This window comes from Rutilus rutilus (genome assembly GCF_951802725.1).
Source record: "Rutilus rutilus genome assembly, chromosome: 8".
Lineage (NCBI taxonomy): Eukaryota > Metazoa > Chordata > Actinopteri > Cypriniformes > Leuciscidae > Rutilus > Rutilus rutilus.
Genome location: NC_140222.1, coordinates 10,317,452 through 10,332,749, shown reverse-complemented (window position 1 = coordinate 10,332,749; position 15,298 = coordinate 10,317,452). Strand labels below are relative to the sequence as shown.

The 15,298-nt window shown below is 34.9% G+C and overlaps 2 protein-coding genes across 2 annotated transcripts; both read right to left on the bottom strand.

Moving 5' to 3' along the window:
• Positions 1–1,537: 1,537 nt before the first annotated feature.
• On the bottom strand, positions 1,538–3,826 carry LOC311294757 (galactose-specific lectin nattectin-like; the record flags this gene model as incomplete). Its single annotated transcript, XM_084415787.1, has 6 exons — positions 3,708–3,826; positions 3,515–3,582; positions 3,191–3,321; positions 2,080–2,205; positions 1,791–1,902; positions 1,538–1,605 (listed from the first exon to the last, which is right to left on the bottom strand). Exons 2-6 carry the CDS (start codon positions 3,573–3,575, stop codon positions 1,538–1,540), a joined length of 498 nt encoding a protein of 165 aa, XP_084271913.1. The 5' UTR covers positions 3,576–3,582; positions 3,708–3,826.
• A 2,703-nt stretch (positions 3,827–6,529) lies between these two features.
• LOC311294756 (uncharacterized protein) lies at positions 6,530–8,608 on the bottom strand (the record flags this gene model as incomplete). The annotated part of the gene is made up of 3 exons (XM_084415786.1): positions 6,530–6,882; positions 7,108–7,434; positions 8,578–8,608. The coding sequence occupies 3 exons, from the start codon at positions 8,606–8,608 to the stop codon at positions 6,530–6,532; spliced, it is 711 nt and encodes a 236-aa protein (XP_084271912.1).
• Positions 8,609–15,298: the final 6,690 nt, after the last annotated feature.

The window sequence follows — 15,298 nt, the reverse complement described above, 5'->3', positions numbered from 1 at the left end:
ACCCTTTTGAAGGGTACTGTCCCAGTGACAGCTTTTGTACCTTTTTTTCTGAGAGTGCAGGTCTCCATGGTGAGCACGAATCTCCGTTTTACAGTACCTGCACATCGCTTTACTCTGATCACCAACCACTTGGCCTATCCAGTCTTTAAGTTGTTTATCCTTTTCCCAGTCTTTGTTGTACTTTTTGCCATACTTGGACCACTTCGTTGGAGGCATTGTTTGTAGAAATTGAAATACGTGAATTTCTGTCGATCATAGCTGGATTACAGCGTCGCGCGCGCCGCCTGCACGTTGAACGAGATTTTTCTCCAATGAGGGGGATAAGGGGGCGGATTCGGCGGAATGTTTTGACAAATGTTACGCCACAGCACTTATTATTGCACTGATTGGCTATATCTGTGAGCAGACAGTGTCACTCAATGTATTGGAGATTGAGAAAACGGCAACCACCAGATGTAAAGAAAACGAAATTGCTTGGCAGATTTTCCTAACAAGCAACCATATATTTTTTAATAAGCCCAAAAAAACGCAACCCGCAACCCGTGCTGTTTTAACGCGACTTACTAAAAAAAAAAGCCCAAAGTCGCATATTATAAGCGGACTTGGCAACTATGCCGGAAACACGGTGTCTCGCTCAAATGACGCAGAGAGAATGCACTCCCATAGCGACACCCCTTTATACGGAAGGAACACAATTACAGGGCACTCCCCCTTCATATTAAATAACCCGACAGAAATAAACAGTACTGCTACACCTAGATAGGCCACAGTGTGTTCCTCCTACCATTAGTGATGGGAGAAATTAATCTTTTCAAAGCATCGAATGAATTGAACCCAATTTTTCGATAAAGGATTCAATGTTTTGAAGTGTTCAAAATACCACACTCTGGCGGACCCGGTCAGAACGTTGGTGCAACAAAATAATCAGGCTAAACACACATACAAAACAAATTTTTACAAAACAAATTGCTTTACTGAAAGTAAAACCTATCAAATGCAGTTAACTAATCATCTAATACCATTCAATATTAAGTGTCTGAATGTGTTCTTTTATCAATTTTTGTTTTGTTTGTTTCATGGATTGCTCAGCTAAACAGGACAATAAGTGACTTTTTAACGACTATTATTCCTTTTAATTATACTAATGTCTCATTAAACCTGTACAAATGTATAAAACTGATCAGAGATCATGTAAAACCATAGACATTTGTTTAATCTCACTGAACCCAGGGTGCTTCTCAATATCCCTCCTCGTCTCCTCGCTCCTCCATGCTACAGCTGCCAACTTTTGAGTTTAGCTTTTAGGTTAAAAATTACAACTCAATTAAATATAATGTGTTTTTTATTATGCTGTAATAACAACGTTATAGTATTTTTACATACATGAATTTGAGTCATTTGTGGAGTGTTTTAGAGAAGATATGGAAAAGAGATTAAAGTTTAGAAGAGATTTGATTTCAGAATAACATTTTTGTAATATTGGAAAAATGTAGTAAATGTAGTTAAATCAAAGTAACTGTGGAGCAGGATGACGGTCTCACAGGTCCTTAGCACAAATATAGGACAATGATCTTGAGCAGGGTATATCGTTCCAGCAACGGTTAGCTGTAAGGTGGAGTAATGCAATAAGTTATTCATTAAAGTGGTGTTAGAATCAAAATGAAATAGATCGTTCAACTGAAGGCACTTTGTGAAATCCAAATGAGTCATTTCATGTTACTGTATGATGTGAAATTGAATTGTAAATTATAACTGAAAGTATTTAAAAAAAAATCAGACTGTATTCTTACAGGAATTGTTGATCTCCAAACAGTGCTCGGCACGATTGTAATTGTTAGGTTCTCCAGCGCACCAGTGGGTATACAAAAACACAGTTCCATCACTCCACAACCAGTGTCCTTCCTAAAGAGTGAAGAGAGTGAATACAAAGAGTGCACTACTGTTGTCAGACTAAATTTTTATTAAATTCAGATTTGAAATCAAACCATCTTCATTAGAAACTTTTCCTTTACTGTTTAAAGCAGAATTTTTAGTTTAGACAAACGAATATGTCTCTTTAGGACACACAATTGAACTTACTTGTACAGCATCATTAGCACCAATCCAAGAACGTGTGGAAGAAGAAGGCAACAGACTCAGCAGGAAATCATTTTCCAGTTTATTACGCACAGATGCGAGATTCGCACCAAGACTTTGACAGTTTCTCTAAAGAGACAGATTTATTTTTTATTGTCAATACAAAATCTTAGCTTAAAGCAAAAGTAACAACATTTTAGACATTTGCAAATAGTCTGCGCTGATTGATTATTTGCTCAGTACCAGTTTTCTGTACTATTTATTTGCAGAAAATAATTTTTTACTATAAAAAATAGCATTCCCACTTTATAGTAAGTGTCTTTAACTAATATCACTGAAATAAAATGACTTGTAGGATTTACTTGTTAAAATTTGACAATTTACACATTTTAAGTACATTGTACTGCTTCTGCTCTGTACAACTTCATTTTATAGTGTTGTTAGAATCAAAATAAATTCTAACTTTTATTTTTATTATCAAAAGACAGATGTAAAGACATGTATGTACACAATAAGTGCATTGTCAAATGATTCATTTAAACTGTTAGAAATGATTCTGTGAAGTAAAAAAATAGTTTACTTGTTATTATCAAGTAAAATCTACTTACTATTGGACTTAAAATTAGTTTGACATTTAATTGACACTTAACATTTAATTGAAGTATTAAGGATATATTACCTAGTAATATTTAATTTATTTAATTTCACATATAGAATTAAGTAACATCTACTTAAATTTAACAAAATTAACTTTTTCATAATGTGAAAAATCAACATTATTAATTAGTAATGCCCCAGTGCATGATGGGAATACCAGTATAATAAAAGTTGAGTAGGTTTTACTTAATTTTATATCGTTGATATTTACGGTTTAATTTCCACAAGCTTGAATTTAGTACTAATATATAATTATTGCCTGAACTTTTTCATGTAGAAATTACTTTTTTTTTTTTTCTGCAGTATTTACTTCACCACAGAATCATTTTTATCAGTTCAAATGAATCATTTGACAATGCACTTACTGTGTACATACATATCTTTACATCTGTCTTTTAGATGTAATTAAAGACACCTAATATAAAGTGTGACCAAATCATCTTGTTGTACACATTACCTCTGCTGTGATCCAGTTAGTCGGATGAGAAAAGTACTTGTAACATCGGAGTCCAAATTGTTTCCATCTATCAGGGCATTTTCTGGCTAAACCAACTGCATCCAGTCCATTAACATTTCTTGTAACATTCACTGCAAAGAATGTTTTTATTTTCATTTATGTATCTTATTTTATGGTTTTGTGATTTTGTGCTGAAAATATGTGTACTTATACACTGTAAACCCCTTATTAATTGTGCAAATATTAGTCAATGGAATATTGTACATTTCCAAAATGTTTTTAAATAGCAAGGTTTAAAAAAAAAAAAAAAAAATTCTTGATTACCTTCTGTATTCCCCATGGAGAAGATAATGAACAGAAGCAGACAACTTTTCAGCATTGCCATGATGAACCTGAAATGAATAAGCAGGAAAAGTTAAATGTCTGCATGCACTCATATGCTGCACACTGCAATTCTCAACGCATTTAAACACAAAGCACAAAAATACTTCAGGAAGAACATTTATTCAGAACTCACTTTGGCTGTTAAATTGTTGCCGTCAGAATCTCAGAGGAAGATTTTGTGAAGCACCAGAGCCTGTGTAACACCATAACATTCTCATATTTACTGAATAAAGATGGGTCATATTTATACACATAATATCAGGCAATAACATCCGGGTGGGCAAAGATCAAACTTTACCATTTCTGGCATTTTAGTTATAGATTTATAGTAACAATTAAGAGATGTCGAATGTTCAAATGTGCGTGTCTTGATTTCCTGTTTGTGTGCGAGACCAGTGTTCAAGGTCTAGTTCTTCACAAAAAAAAAAAAAAAAAAAAACAGTAAGTAAAATCTATTCATTTTTCTTTTGCAGGTTTTTGCACTCATATTGTTTAAGGAAATGTCACATGTATGGAATTAACTAAGTTAGGACAAATTAACAAAGTAAATTTAACTTGGCCAGTTAGGGTTTGTGGAGTAATTTCTACTTACTCATTTGAAGTTTACTTTGCAATACTCTGTTTCAAGTACATTTCACTCACTCTTTGTTTGTAAATTTCACTCAATGTAGCACTGATTTCCTCAAAGGGCGTCACTTCGAGGAAATCCATTCTATATGTCATAAAACCACAAGTTACTGATCATAACAATGATAACATAACAACAACAATAAGATAAGATAGACTATGGCCTAAATAGATGGCCTAGATAGATAGATATCTTGAAAACTATTTTAACTATCTATTCTTTAAGAGTTCTCCTAAATGGCAGTAAAAGTTCTTATTTAAGAGTTTCCTCTTAAAACCTATTCACTAAACTGCTGAGATCAACTTTTACTCAGGAATACCATTTTCACATAAAGTTTTTAAAATGTTTTGGTTTTTAAACTGTCGAAGGTAACTTGGTGAGTTGGCTCACGGCTGTGTGTATGCCTCCTCTCGAGCTGATTAGACCGTTTGAACATGCTCCTCCTGAAATTTCCTTATAAATTACATTTTTTTGCTTGAATTCTGCAATCTCTCAAGATGCAGACATTTAAGAGGCACTTAGCCTACATTATTAAACCTTTATTTGAATATGGAAACATTTTTATTTTAAAATATTAATTTGAATATGGCAACATGATACCTCGTTCTACAATATTTCTATCACTGAGAGACTCCTCCCCCATCAGCCAATCACTGTGGTCATAGTTAGTTATTCACCCACAAGTTGTTTCAAACCTGTATGAATTTCTTTCTTCTGCTGAACACAAAGGAAAATATTTTGAATAATGTTGGTAACCAGACAGTTGATGAACCCCATTGACAATCCATAGTAGAAAAAAAAATACTATGGAAGTCAATGGGGTCCATCAACTATATATCAGCTTGTGAGCGTGAGGCACAAACATGAGCCCAGCACTTCCCATAATGAAATAAAGACTTTTGAATGTTTTGTTCATCAATAACTTCACGTATTCAATCGCTATGTGATAGCTCAACGTGAAAAACTGCGTTAACGATAAATCGGCTGATTTTCTGACACAGTTTGAGTCCTGTGACAAGTATTTTATTGCTGTTTTTGTTAAACAAACTTTTGCCATTGCAAGTAATGAAATCTCTTAAGTTTTCATCTTTACATTAATACCAGCATCATGTAGTGCAAATGTTTAATTGTAATGGACGTATTGCACAGGCTTTTTGAATCAACGAACAGCTCCATCTGTTTATTTGGCAGTATAAAACTTAAGGTCGAGTTTTTTTAAAAGATATTAGAGGTGCAGAAGGCCAAGCAAAACCCATAATCATTACAAAGAGTAAAGATCAAGCGCTTAACAAAGGTCTATGTGTGTTGATTCGAATAGCTTGTTTTCCCCTACAGCATAAATGGATATTACTTTTTGTGGGCATTCCCAGTAATCACGACCAGCTGTGTCCGAAATCGTCCCCTATACCTTTAAATAGGGTATGGATTGCCGCTGCTTTCACTACTAGCAGTTCAGCTAATCCCGCCTTTTTGCCAATTTTCGTTTATCCAGGAGTGACGTCATAACAAGATGGCGATGGCTGGCTCCGCCGGTCTCAGAAGTTGAAATGCTCTTCCAGTCTTTGATCCGGTCTTTAAAGATGTAATATCTGTAATGTTTATGATGAACAACTTTGATTATTTTATTATACCCTTACATTATCATTTAGGTCTATGTATGATTCATAGCTGTTTATCAGTTCAATAAGAAATATTCAGTTTTATGTTCAATTCTACAGGGATTTATTGGTGTGACATAGTTTAACACTTGGATTTGTGGCGTTGCTGCATATAATTATAGCCTACAACAAAATGAAAACAGCAACATAACTAACATGGAACATAAAATGACAATTCAAGAATACTTATCGTATGGTTTTGGCCACCAGATGGCCCAATACACCAGATTTGAGTAATAAAGCCTTTACAATCCAGTTCAGAGTAAAGCATTTCAAACACTAAACAATTAGACCACACTCATTTTAAACCAATATATGCAATTTATGTCACTATTTATAATGTATGTTCTGTTTCCTCCATTTATCCTCTTGAAGCTCTGACGTCATTGACCAGAAGAACAGCAGCAGCCGCAGAAGCCACGCCCATCAGCGCAGTGACGACCAATCGCAGCACAGCTTCAACTGAATCACAACAGGGGGCGTGGCCTTCTGGAGAAACTAATGAAACAAATGATAAATTAAATTGAGATTTTCAACAAGCTGACTTTAGTCTCTGTCATGACCTAAAAAAGATCTTGTTTTGTGCTCCACACAAGAAAAAGAAGGTAAAAACTGTCCAGAAAGACAGAAGTAAATGATGACAGAAGCTCCTTCATTCATTAAATTAATTCAGTGAATAAATGCTATGATATCAGGGTTGATATCAACTAATATCATCAGTGCTGTGGTACCTGCACATGTGTGACAGAGTGTGTTGATGTCCAGATGTGTGGTCTGGTTGCTGATGGGATTGTTCAGCACACAGCTGTAGGTGTTTTTATCCTGATATTCCACCTCCAGAGGTAGAGAGAGACTGATGCTGAGATCACACACACTGATGCTGGACAATACACTGATTCCTGCGTACCAGGAGAGAGTCGCATCACACACATTCAACACTGATGAACACACCAGTGAACACGATGATGATGATGAAGAACAGTGTGAAGAGTTACTGATGATGACAGGAACAGGCAGACGAGCTGAAAAAGAGAAAAAAGTGAATAGTTTAGAAAGTGTTTATTGCAGCAGCAGTGTCAGTCAGTGTCTTGTGTGATCTTCATTCCTCTCCATATACATATAAAATATTATTATTTACACATATTGAGAAATATCAGAGAGGAAAATGATGCTTAATTAAAATTATTTTGTCATTTTAATAATTAAGATACACCCACTTTGATTCTAAAACCAGATATTTAACTCACCATAGACAGTGAGACTGAAACTCTTTCTCACACTGCTCATCTCTAGTTTATAAACTCCAGCATGTTCAGTTGTGGTGTTTGTGATGGTCAGAGATCCAGTTTGATCGTCCAGCTTCAGTCTGTCTCTGAATCTCCCATCAGGACCATCATCATATACAGTGATGCTGCCGGCCAGTACATTGATTTCAGCTATTACAGTGTTTTCATTTCCAAACCTCCACAGAATCAGATCATCATCCATCATTTCAGTAAGATCAGAGTTTAGAGTGACTGAATCTCCCTCCATCACTGACACTGACTTCACTACATCTGTACCAGCAAACACTCCTGAAGAACAGAGAGACAGAGAGTTTGTAGATTAAAGTTAAATTTATGTCAGTAGTTTGTAACTATTTCAAAGAGAAGTGAAGAACAAGCAAACACTCCTAGAGAACAGAGATTATCACAGATTAAGGGTCTCAAATAGATCAGTTTTGTAACTCCAATGAAGAACAGCAGCACAGAGACAGAAGTAGCTGTAATATGTTTTGTGATGTTACTTTTAGTTATCAATACACTGTTATTACAATACAGATTATCTGTGGGAGGAGCCACACGGGTGATTGTTTCTCATATTAAATCTGATTGGCTCCTTCAGTGTCTCTGCTCTGGAGAATGAAGGGTTATGGGAAGCCAAATAGAGCAAATCAGGAAAAGCAGATGAAAAACATATATATATTTTTTTAAATATATGAAGAGTTCAGATGCAAAAGCCTCTAAGTGCCATCTGAAAATTTCTTCTAGAATGATCATTTTTATCAAGCTTGTATATTTAAATTCAGTAATTTCACTTAAATGGCAATGAAAATGACCTATTTATTGTAATTTAAGTGAAATTACTGAACTTAAATATACGAGCTTGATCAAAATGATCATTCTAGAAGAAAATTTCAGATGGCACTTAGAGGCTTTTGCATCTGAACTCTTCATATAGATCTCTCTTAATATCCAAACCTAGTATTAATGTTTCATTGCATTTTTTATTAAGAAACCAGAAACTATACACAACAAACAGTAAAATAAACTTCAGAGTAGCAAGATTAACCAAAAACCATTTGATGTCATTGTTTCCAAACTGATTCTGCTGTTTTTGCCCCGTGATTTAAATGAGATTTTTGGTTAGTTTCAGTTTGGGTTGAGCATCTTTATCTGAGATCTGATTAAAAGTACTTATGCTCTGTATTAAATCTCTGTAAATATAATGCATTAAAACCAAAGTGTTAAAATGAATATGATTATAACTCACCGACCAGACGGCACACGCAGAACAACACACACGTGAAGCATTTTCAGATAATAGCACTATATGTGAACACTTCAGAGACAGAGAGACTGTGAACTAACAGGACAGTGTTAAACTGTGAGATAGTGTTACTGCGTCTGATTCCTCCACCAATAATATCTGAGACCGCCCTCTTACTGTACACGTACTGCTACTCTTGCACTGGTTATTAATATTCATCTGTATTAGTATTGCACTGTTGTAGGTGGCGGACCGGACACAATACCTTTTCAGTTTTTTGTTTGTTTGTTTGTTTTACGAGCAGCAGTACATTTCTAATATTTTATTGTAGGCCAATAATCAATATTTTGCAAATAAAGTGTGGAATTGTCTTAGGATGGTCACTAAGGGTTACTAACTAACATTAACTTTGTTTTCCATCAGCCGATCACACGCACACAAACCACACGTCTGAAGACACACTGATGCTGAAGGTTTATTTTCATCAACACATCAAACCACATCTCTGTGCTGAAGTCAGTAGAGGTTTACTTTGAGCTGCTCAAGTCTGCAGTGAATCACATTCACGTACGGTCTGTGCTTCTTGTGTGCTTTGCTATATTAATATATATATATCTTTTGTATTAGTTAAATATAAATTTTCTTTGAATCCTGCTGCTCATGATCACATTTATTGATTAACAACTTGAATCCACATGCAGTTTAATCTAAAAACATTCTGTTCTGTCATTTCTTCTGCATGATAAAAAAAAAAAAAAAATCATGTTTACATACTGAAAATACTGTGCAGAACATTTAATGTTTTTACAGGACAGATCAATAAAAATATATATATATATATTACAAACACTTTTATTTATTTGTATAGCGCTTTTCACAATACACATCATTTCACTTTTTAAATTCTGTGATTATTTATTTACTTTGTAACATTTTGATTCTGACATGTCTGTAAAAACACAAGAGCTTTCAGAACAACTGAACTTCCCCACGCTGACTGCACTAGGCCTGTAGGAGGCGGTAAACTCCATCTGTCATAGAACACACAAACACAAGAAGAAGAAGTATTGCTGATACGTCACGCATAGAGCATCATCGCCAAAGGGGGTAATCCATCAGCCGGAAACCGAAGTTTCCCAGAGCACCGCCATTGATTAGCGGACCATCACCTGCTGTTAGCATCCCATTGACTCCCATTCATTTTGGCGTCACTTTGACAGCGAATAACTTTACATCTGAGGCGTTTAAAGACTCCATTTGTCCATTAATAATTTCTAAAGAAACACAAAAATGTATAAAAGGCTCCATTACCTTGTATCTTACGTTATGGCCCCGTATAAGCAGTTTTTGTAAAAATAGGCTAACGATTGCGTCATAACCACACGACTCTCGGTCGCACAGGAGGAGAAGCTCGCAGTCAATCGGGGGGACGTGGAGGCATAAAGTCAAGGGAGAAGCCCTTAGAGAATCATAAAGTTTCTCCTGCTCCTAGCTCATGGACAGCTCCTACTCACACTCTCCGTCTCTGCAAGTTTCGGAAGGGAATGATTCAGATTTCTCTTGGCACAACTACTAGAAGACAGACGGGTTGCTCACGTCACATCTACGTCATCAAGCTCAGTTTGAGTCTGTGCAGTACGCTCGACCATCAGGAAGTGAGTGCTTCTAATTTGACTTCACTTTTCTCTGTTGAAGTCTATGGGGTCGCTGTGTCCATTTCTTTTACTGTCTATGATCATCGCTTACTTGCTAGTAAGTGAAAGTAGTAAAGGGAAAGCAATTTTTTTTGTTCTTCTTTTTTTAGCAACACGTGCCTTTGCTCTCTTTTCTGTTTTAGCTCCTCCTGGATATATATAACAATTAGGCCTATCTCTTTTTGTAATTGGGAAAGAGAGTCAATTGTGCATTTATTTTTTGAATGTCCATGTTCATCTTTCTTTTGTTGTGAGATGTCTCATTTTCTAGATGTTAAAATGAACCTCAACCTAGTCTTAAATGTAGCCTATCTGTTACTTCATTCAAATGAATATGACAAAAATATATATTATCGATCTGTTTTTGTTATTAGGAAAATTTTGGATTCATCAAACTAAATGGAGAAACTCAAAACCCAATTTTTGCTAATTTTCAAACCGCTTTTACAGTTTATTGAGAATCTGTAAAGTAAAAAAAAAAAAAAAAAAATCCCAAAGAACTGTATCTCTGCTAAATGAATTTAATGTGTTTGTGATGCCCTTTAATTTAGTTTTTTTTTTTAAACATTTTTTATTATTGTTGTGTTTCAATTTATACTTACAAAATGTGAAAATGTGTCACAAACTTGCTATTGAATTCTGTAATTTTGAAATTTCAATAAAAATAAACAAATAATAGCCTAAAAAAGGATGAAATCAAAGGAATCAATATTTGTAAATAAGAATATCCTTGATCGCTCAAGCATCACTTAATGTAGCAGCGAGGAAACTGGGATAAATAAACCCAAAATATGTTGTTATATATAATTAACATTTTTAAATGAGTAGTTTTATATTTGTCCATCATTTTTAATTCAATCATTATGTTTGTAATGCTTCATGGGATTGTAGTTCTTTCAATCCCTAAGGCTGTTGTTAAGTTCAAGTCAAGATATATTCACATAGACGCCTCATTAGTGCCTGTTTCTATGGCCGCTATACGTAAGCCGTCCGCCATATGTGGTGCAGGTATGATGTCAATTAGTAGGCCAATCAGCAGTTCGCATCACGCTGGTTCCCTCAACAAAAACCTAATAGGATTTTTCCATTAGATTATCGCAAAAAACAAGCTCTGTGATCAACAAGAGTTTATGATACTTGCATGTTTTTTACATCAAGATAGTTATCACAAATAAACAACTTTTATGAATTTTGAAGCCTAAACGCAGTAGCCAGACGAACAAAAGTAAAGGCTATAATCGAACTAACCCACGGTCCCACGACTTCAACCTCACCATCACTAAGCTTTCGACAACTCTCTCAGTTTTTAGAACGTTTGTGGTATAATAGTTTAATGAGCATAATTATAATCATAACGATGCTGTAAAAGTGGACTGAGTTTACCTGTTCAGCGTGATGATGTTTAATCTCCTCGATGTTGTCTCATTTAGCCAATTGTTAGCAACCAACTTTTTCAAGATGTAACAGCTTCAAAAATCGCGTGTGTGGTAATACTGATGTATTTTATGTTGTAGAATAAAACGTGAAAGTGTCTTGAGCTTGTGTTCACCACAGATCTTATTTCAGCCATTCAGTGAAAGTTAGTGAAAGTAATCATGCACATGAGCATTTTAGTACAGACAAGACAACTGACCGTATTCTACGTCATGCCTGTATGAACAAAATATTGATTGTGTCATCTATTAACATGATTAATTTAGTAGAATATTGCTTATCTTACATCATTATATCTTATGAATTGAGATTATGCTTTACTTAAAAGTATTGTTATGAAATAATTGACATATCAATCCAATTAAAATAATAAAATAGATCATATTTAATAAAACAAAAATGACATGTATAGGTAGCCCAGCACTATAAGCTCCGCCCCTCACTTCTATCCCGCTGGTCTGCACAAACCTAAACTATTGTAATGAATTAGGATGCAATTCATGGAGTAACTTTAGCCTGTGAATGTATGTGATGATGAATTTACCCCCATGCATACACCCCCAAAAAATTTCATTCAAGTTGCACATTTTCAATTCATGCTTTCATACATGTGTGTATTTGCTATAGAAAGCATGTAAATCCAGCCTCAGTGAGAAAGACAAATCATGTTCACAACTGATGTGCAAACAGGCTTGAATATGTCGGACTAGAACTAATTACCAGGCAAACAAATCACCCAAACATTTTTTTTTTTTTTTAAACCACATTCTATTTAAACAGAGAAACCACAGCGCATGTTCTTTTCTAGCTCAGAGAATGAACGCAATTCAGTGACACCAGAAGCTCAGTTTGTGTGTCAAAGCGAAACCTCTGCGGTCTCATTTATTTACAGAGAACTTCAACCTGATGTGTGGAAAACCTGTGTGTGTTATTGTTAGGCACATTGATGTGTGTGTCAGTTGTTTGTGGGTAAAGAGTGTCTTTATTTCATATTTCCATTTATTTCCTTTATATTCTAAGAAAGACTGCATAATAAATAAAACATACAATTCTGCAAATGTATCATTTTAATAACTGCCTGTGTTACAGAATGTTGTATTAAGTGAGTCTTAATAAATGCTGTATTGAGACACTAATATCTAGTGTGTGGTCTCTGATAGGTGGTCTTGATGGGGGAGGATCCACACACACACACACACACACACACACACACACACACACACACACACACACACTATATTAATATCAGAGATTTACATTATAATGTTACAGTGCTCAATGAAAATGGTTCATGTTGGCGTTTTGTTCAGCTTGTGTTTGTGGCAACGGTTCGGTAAGTGTTTTTATATCATTGTTTTACTGATTTAGTTTATGCTCTGCTTTTCATACAGGAAATATGATGGATTTGTATTCATTATTTCCAGATAAAAGATACTCTGAAGAAGAGCAGATAAATTACTGAAAGATCTCGTTTGGATTCAATCAGAAACACAAACTCTTCATCTGAATATCCTAGTCAAATATTTGAAGCAAATATACAACTAGATTTACAGTCTTGAGGCAGAAAATCTTCTAAACTGTTATTTCTGTAGTTCAACATCAGTAAACAAATGATTCATAATCTCTAAATACAAAGGCCAGGAGTTTTGTACTGTACATAAATATTGTTTTCCTAAACGGTAATCACCAGTTATTCCCATTTCTTCTTCTGTCTGTTGATTTTTCTTTTCTTTTCATTTAGTTTTTTTTTTCTGTGTTGCTCGTCTGTTTGTTCTTCACTTCTCTTTGAAATAGTTACAAACTACTGACATAAATTTAACTTTAATCTACAAACTCTCTGTCTCTCTGTTCTTCAGGAGTGTTTGGTGACACAGATGCAGTGAAGTCAGTGTCAGTGATGGAGGGAGATTCAGTCTCTCTAAACTCTGATCTCACTGAGATGATGGATGATGATCAGATTCTGTGGAGGTTTGGAGATGAAAACACTTTAATAGCTGAAATCAGTGTACTGGAAGACAGAATCACTGTATATGATGATGTTCCTGATGGGAGATTCAGAGACAGACTGAAACTGGACGATCAAACTGGATCTCTGACCATCACAAACACCAGACCTGAACATACTGGAGTTTATAAACTAGAGATGATCAGAAATCTGAGCAAGAGTTTCAATCTCACTGTCTATTGTGAGTTTAATATTTGTTTCTTTTATTTGTTACATTCTAAAATAAATCTAATTTTACAGAAAAGAAAAACATTTTACAGTAATTTTCTTTCATTTTAAATTGTACTCAAAACTCTGTAAAATTACAATATCTGTAAACTTAATGATTCAGCTGATATTTTTAAGGTTTATGTCATAAATGACAAATTACAGTAATTCTCTTTTTTTACTGACTATTATTTCTACAGTATTTTTTCTGTTCTCTTAAACATACAAATGTAGCTTATGTAAAATTACAAAAATAATCATGATAATAATTTGTGAATTCACCACTAGATGGTAGAGAGCCCCTAAAGGGACATGGTAGAAGAAAACAATTATGAGATGGGAGGAAAAATAATAAGTCAATGCTTTTGCGTTCTCTCCTAAATGTATAACAATCCACCAAGAAACTTAGCTAGAAAGTTTTGATCCCTTTGTGAACGAATGCAAAAATTCTCAGTGGAAAACAAAAGTATTTGTGAGGGAACGCAATATTTTTCGTCCATCTCACTATTTCCTTCACTATAATTTTTTATTTACTGAATTTTCCTCACATAGAATATTTTACTTTCAATTTAAAGTTTTTGTTTGGCCAGTCATTTGACAAATTCTTTTCTTTTTTTTTCTTTTTTTTACAATTTTGTTTTACAGTATATATAGCTCTGAAGTAGATAGTCTTTGTAGGGATAGTGATTTATTGTAATGTTTCTCAGCTCGTCTGCCTGTTCCTGTGATCATCAGTAACTCTTCACACTGTTCTTCATCATCATCATGTTCATTGGTGTGTTCATCAGTGTTGAATGTGAGTGATGCGACTCTCTCCTGGTACAAAGGAATCAGTGTATTGTCCAGCATCAGTGTGTGTGATCTCAGCATCAGTCTCTCTCTACCTCTGGAGGTGGAATATCAGGATAAAAACACCTACAGCTGTGTGCTGAACAATCCCATCAGCAACCAGACCACACATCTGGACATCAACACACTCTGCCACACATGTGCAGGTACCACAGCACTGATGATATTAGTTGATATCAACCCTGATATCATAGCATTTATTTACTGAATTAATTTAAAGAATGAAGGAGCTTCTGTCATCATTTACTTGTGTCTTTCTGAACAGTTTTTACCTTCTTTTTCTTGTGTGGAGCACAAAATAAGATCTTTTTGAGGTCATGACAGAGACTAAACTCAGCTTGTTGAAAATCTTAATTTAATTTATCATTTGTTTCATTAGTTTCTCCAGAAGGCCACGCCCCCTGTTGTGATTCAGTTGAAGCTGTGCTGCGATTGGTCGTCACTGCGCTGATGGGCGTGGCTTCTGCGGCTGCTGTTGTTCTTTTGGTCAATGACGTCAGAGCTGCAAGAGGATAAATGGAGAAAACAGAACATACATTATAAATATTGTGACATATATTGCATATATTGGTTTAAAATGAGTGTGGTCTAATTGTTTAGTGTTTGAAATGCTTTACTCTGAACTGGATTGTAAAGGGTTTATTACTCAAATCTGGTGTATTGGGCCATCTGGTGGCCAAAACCATACGATAAGTATTCTTGAATATGTCATTTTATTCC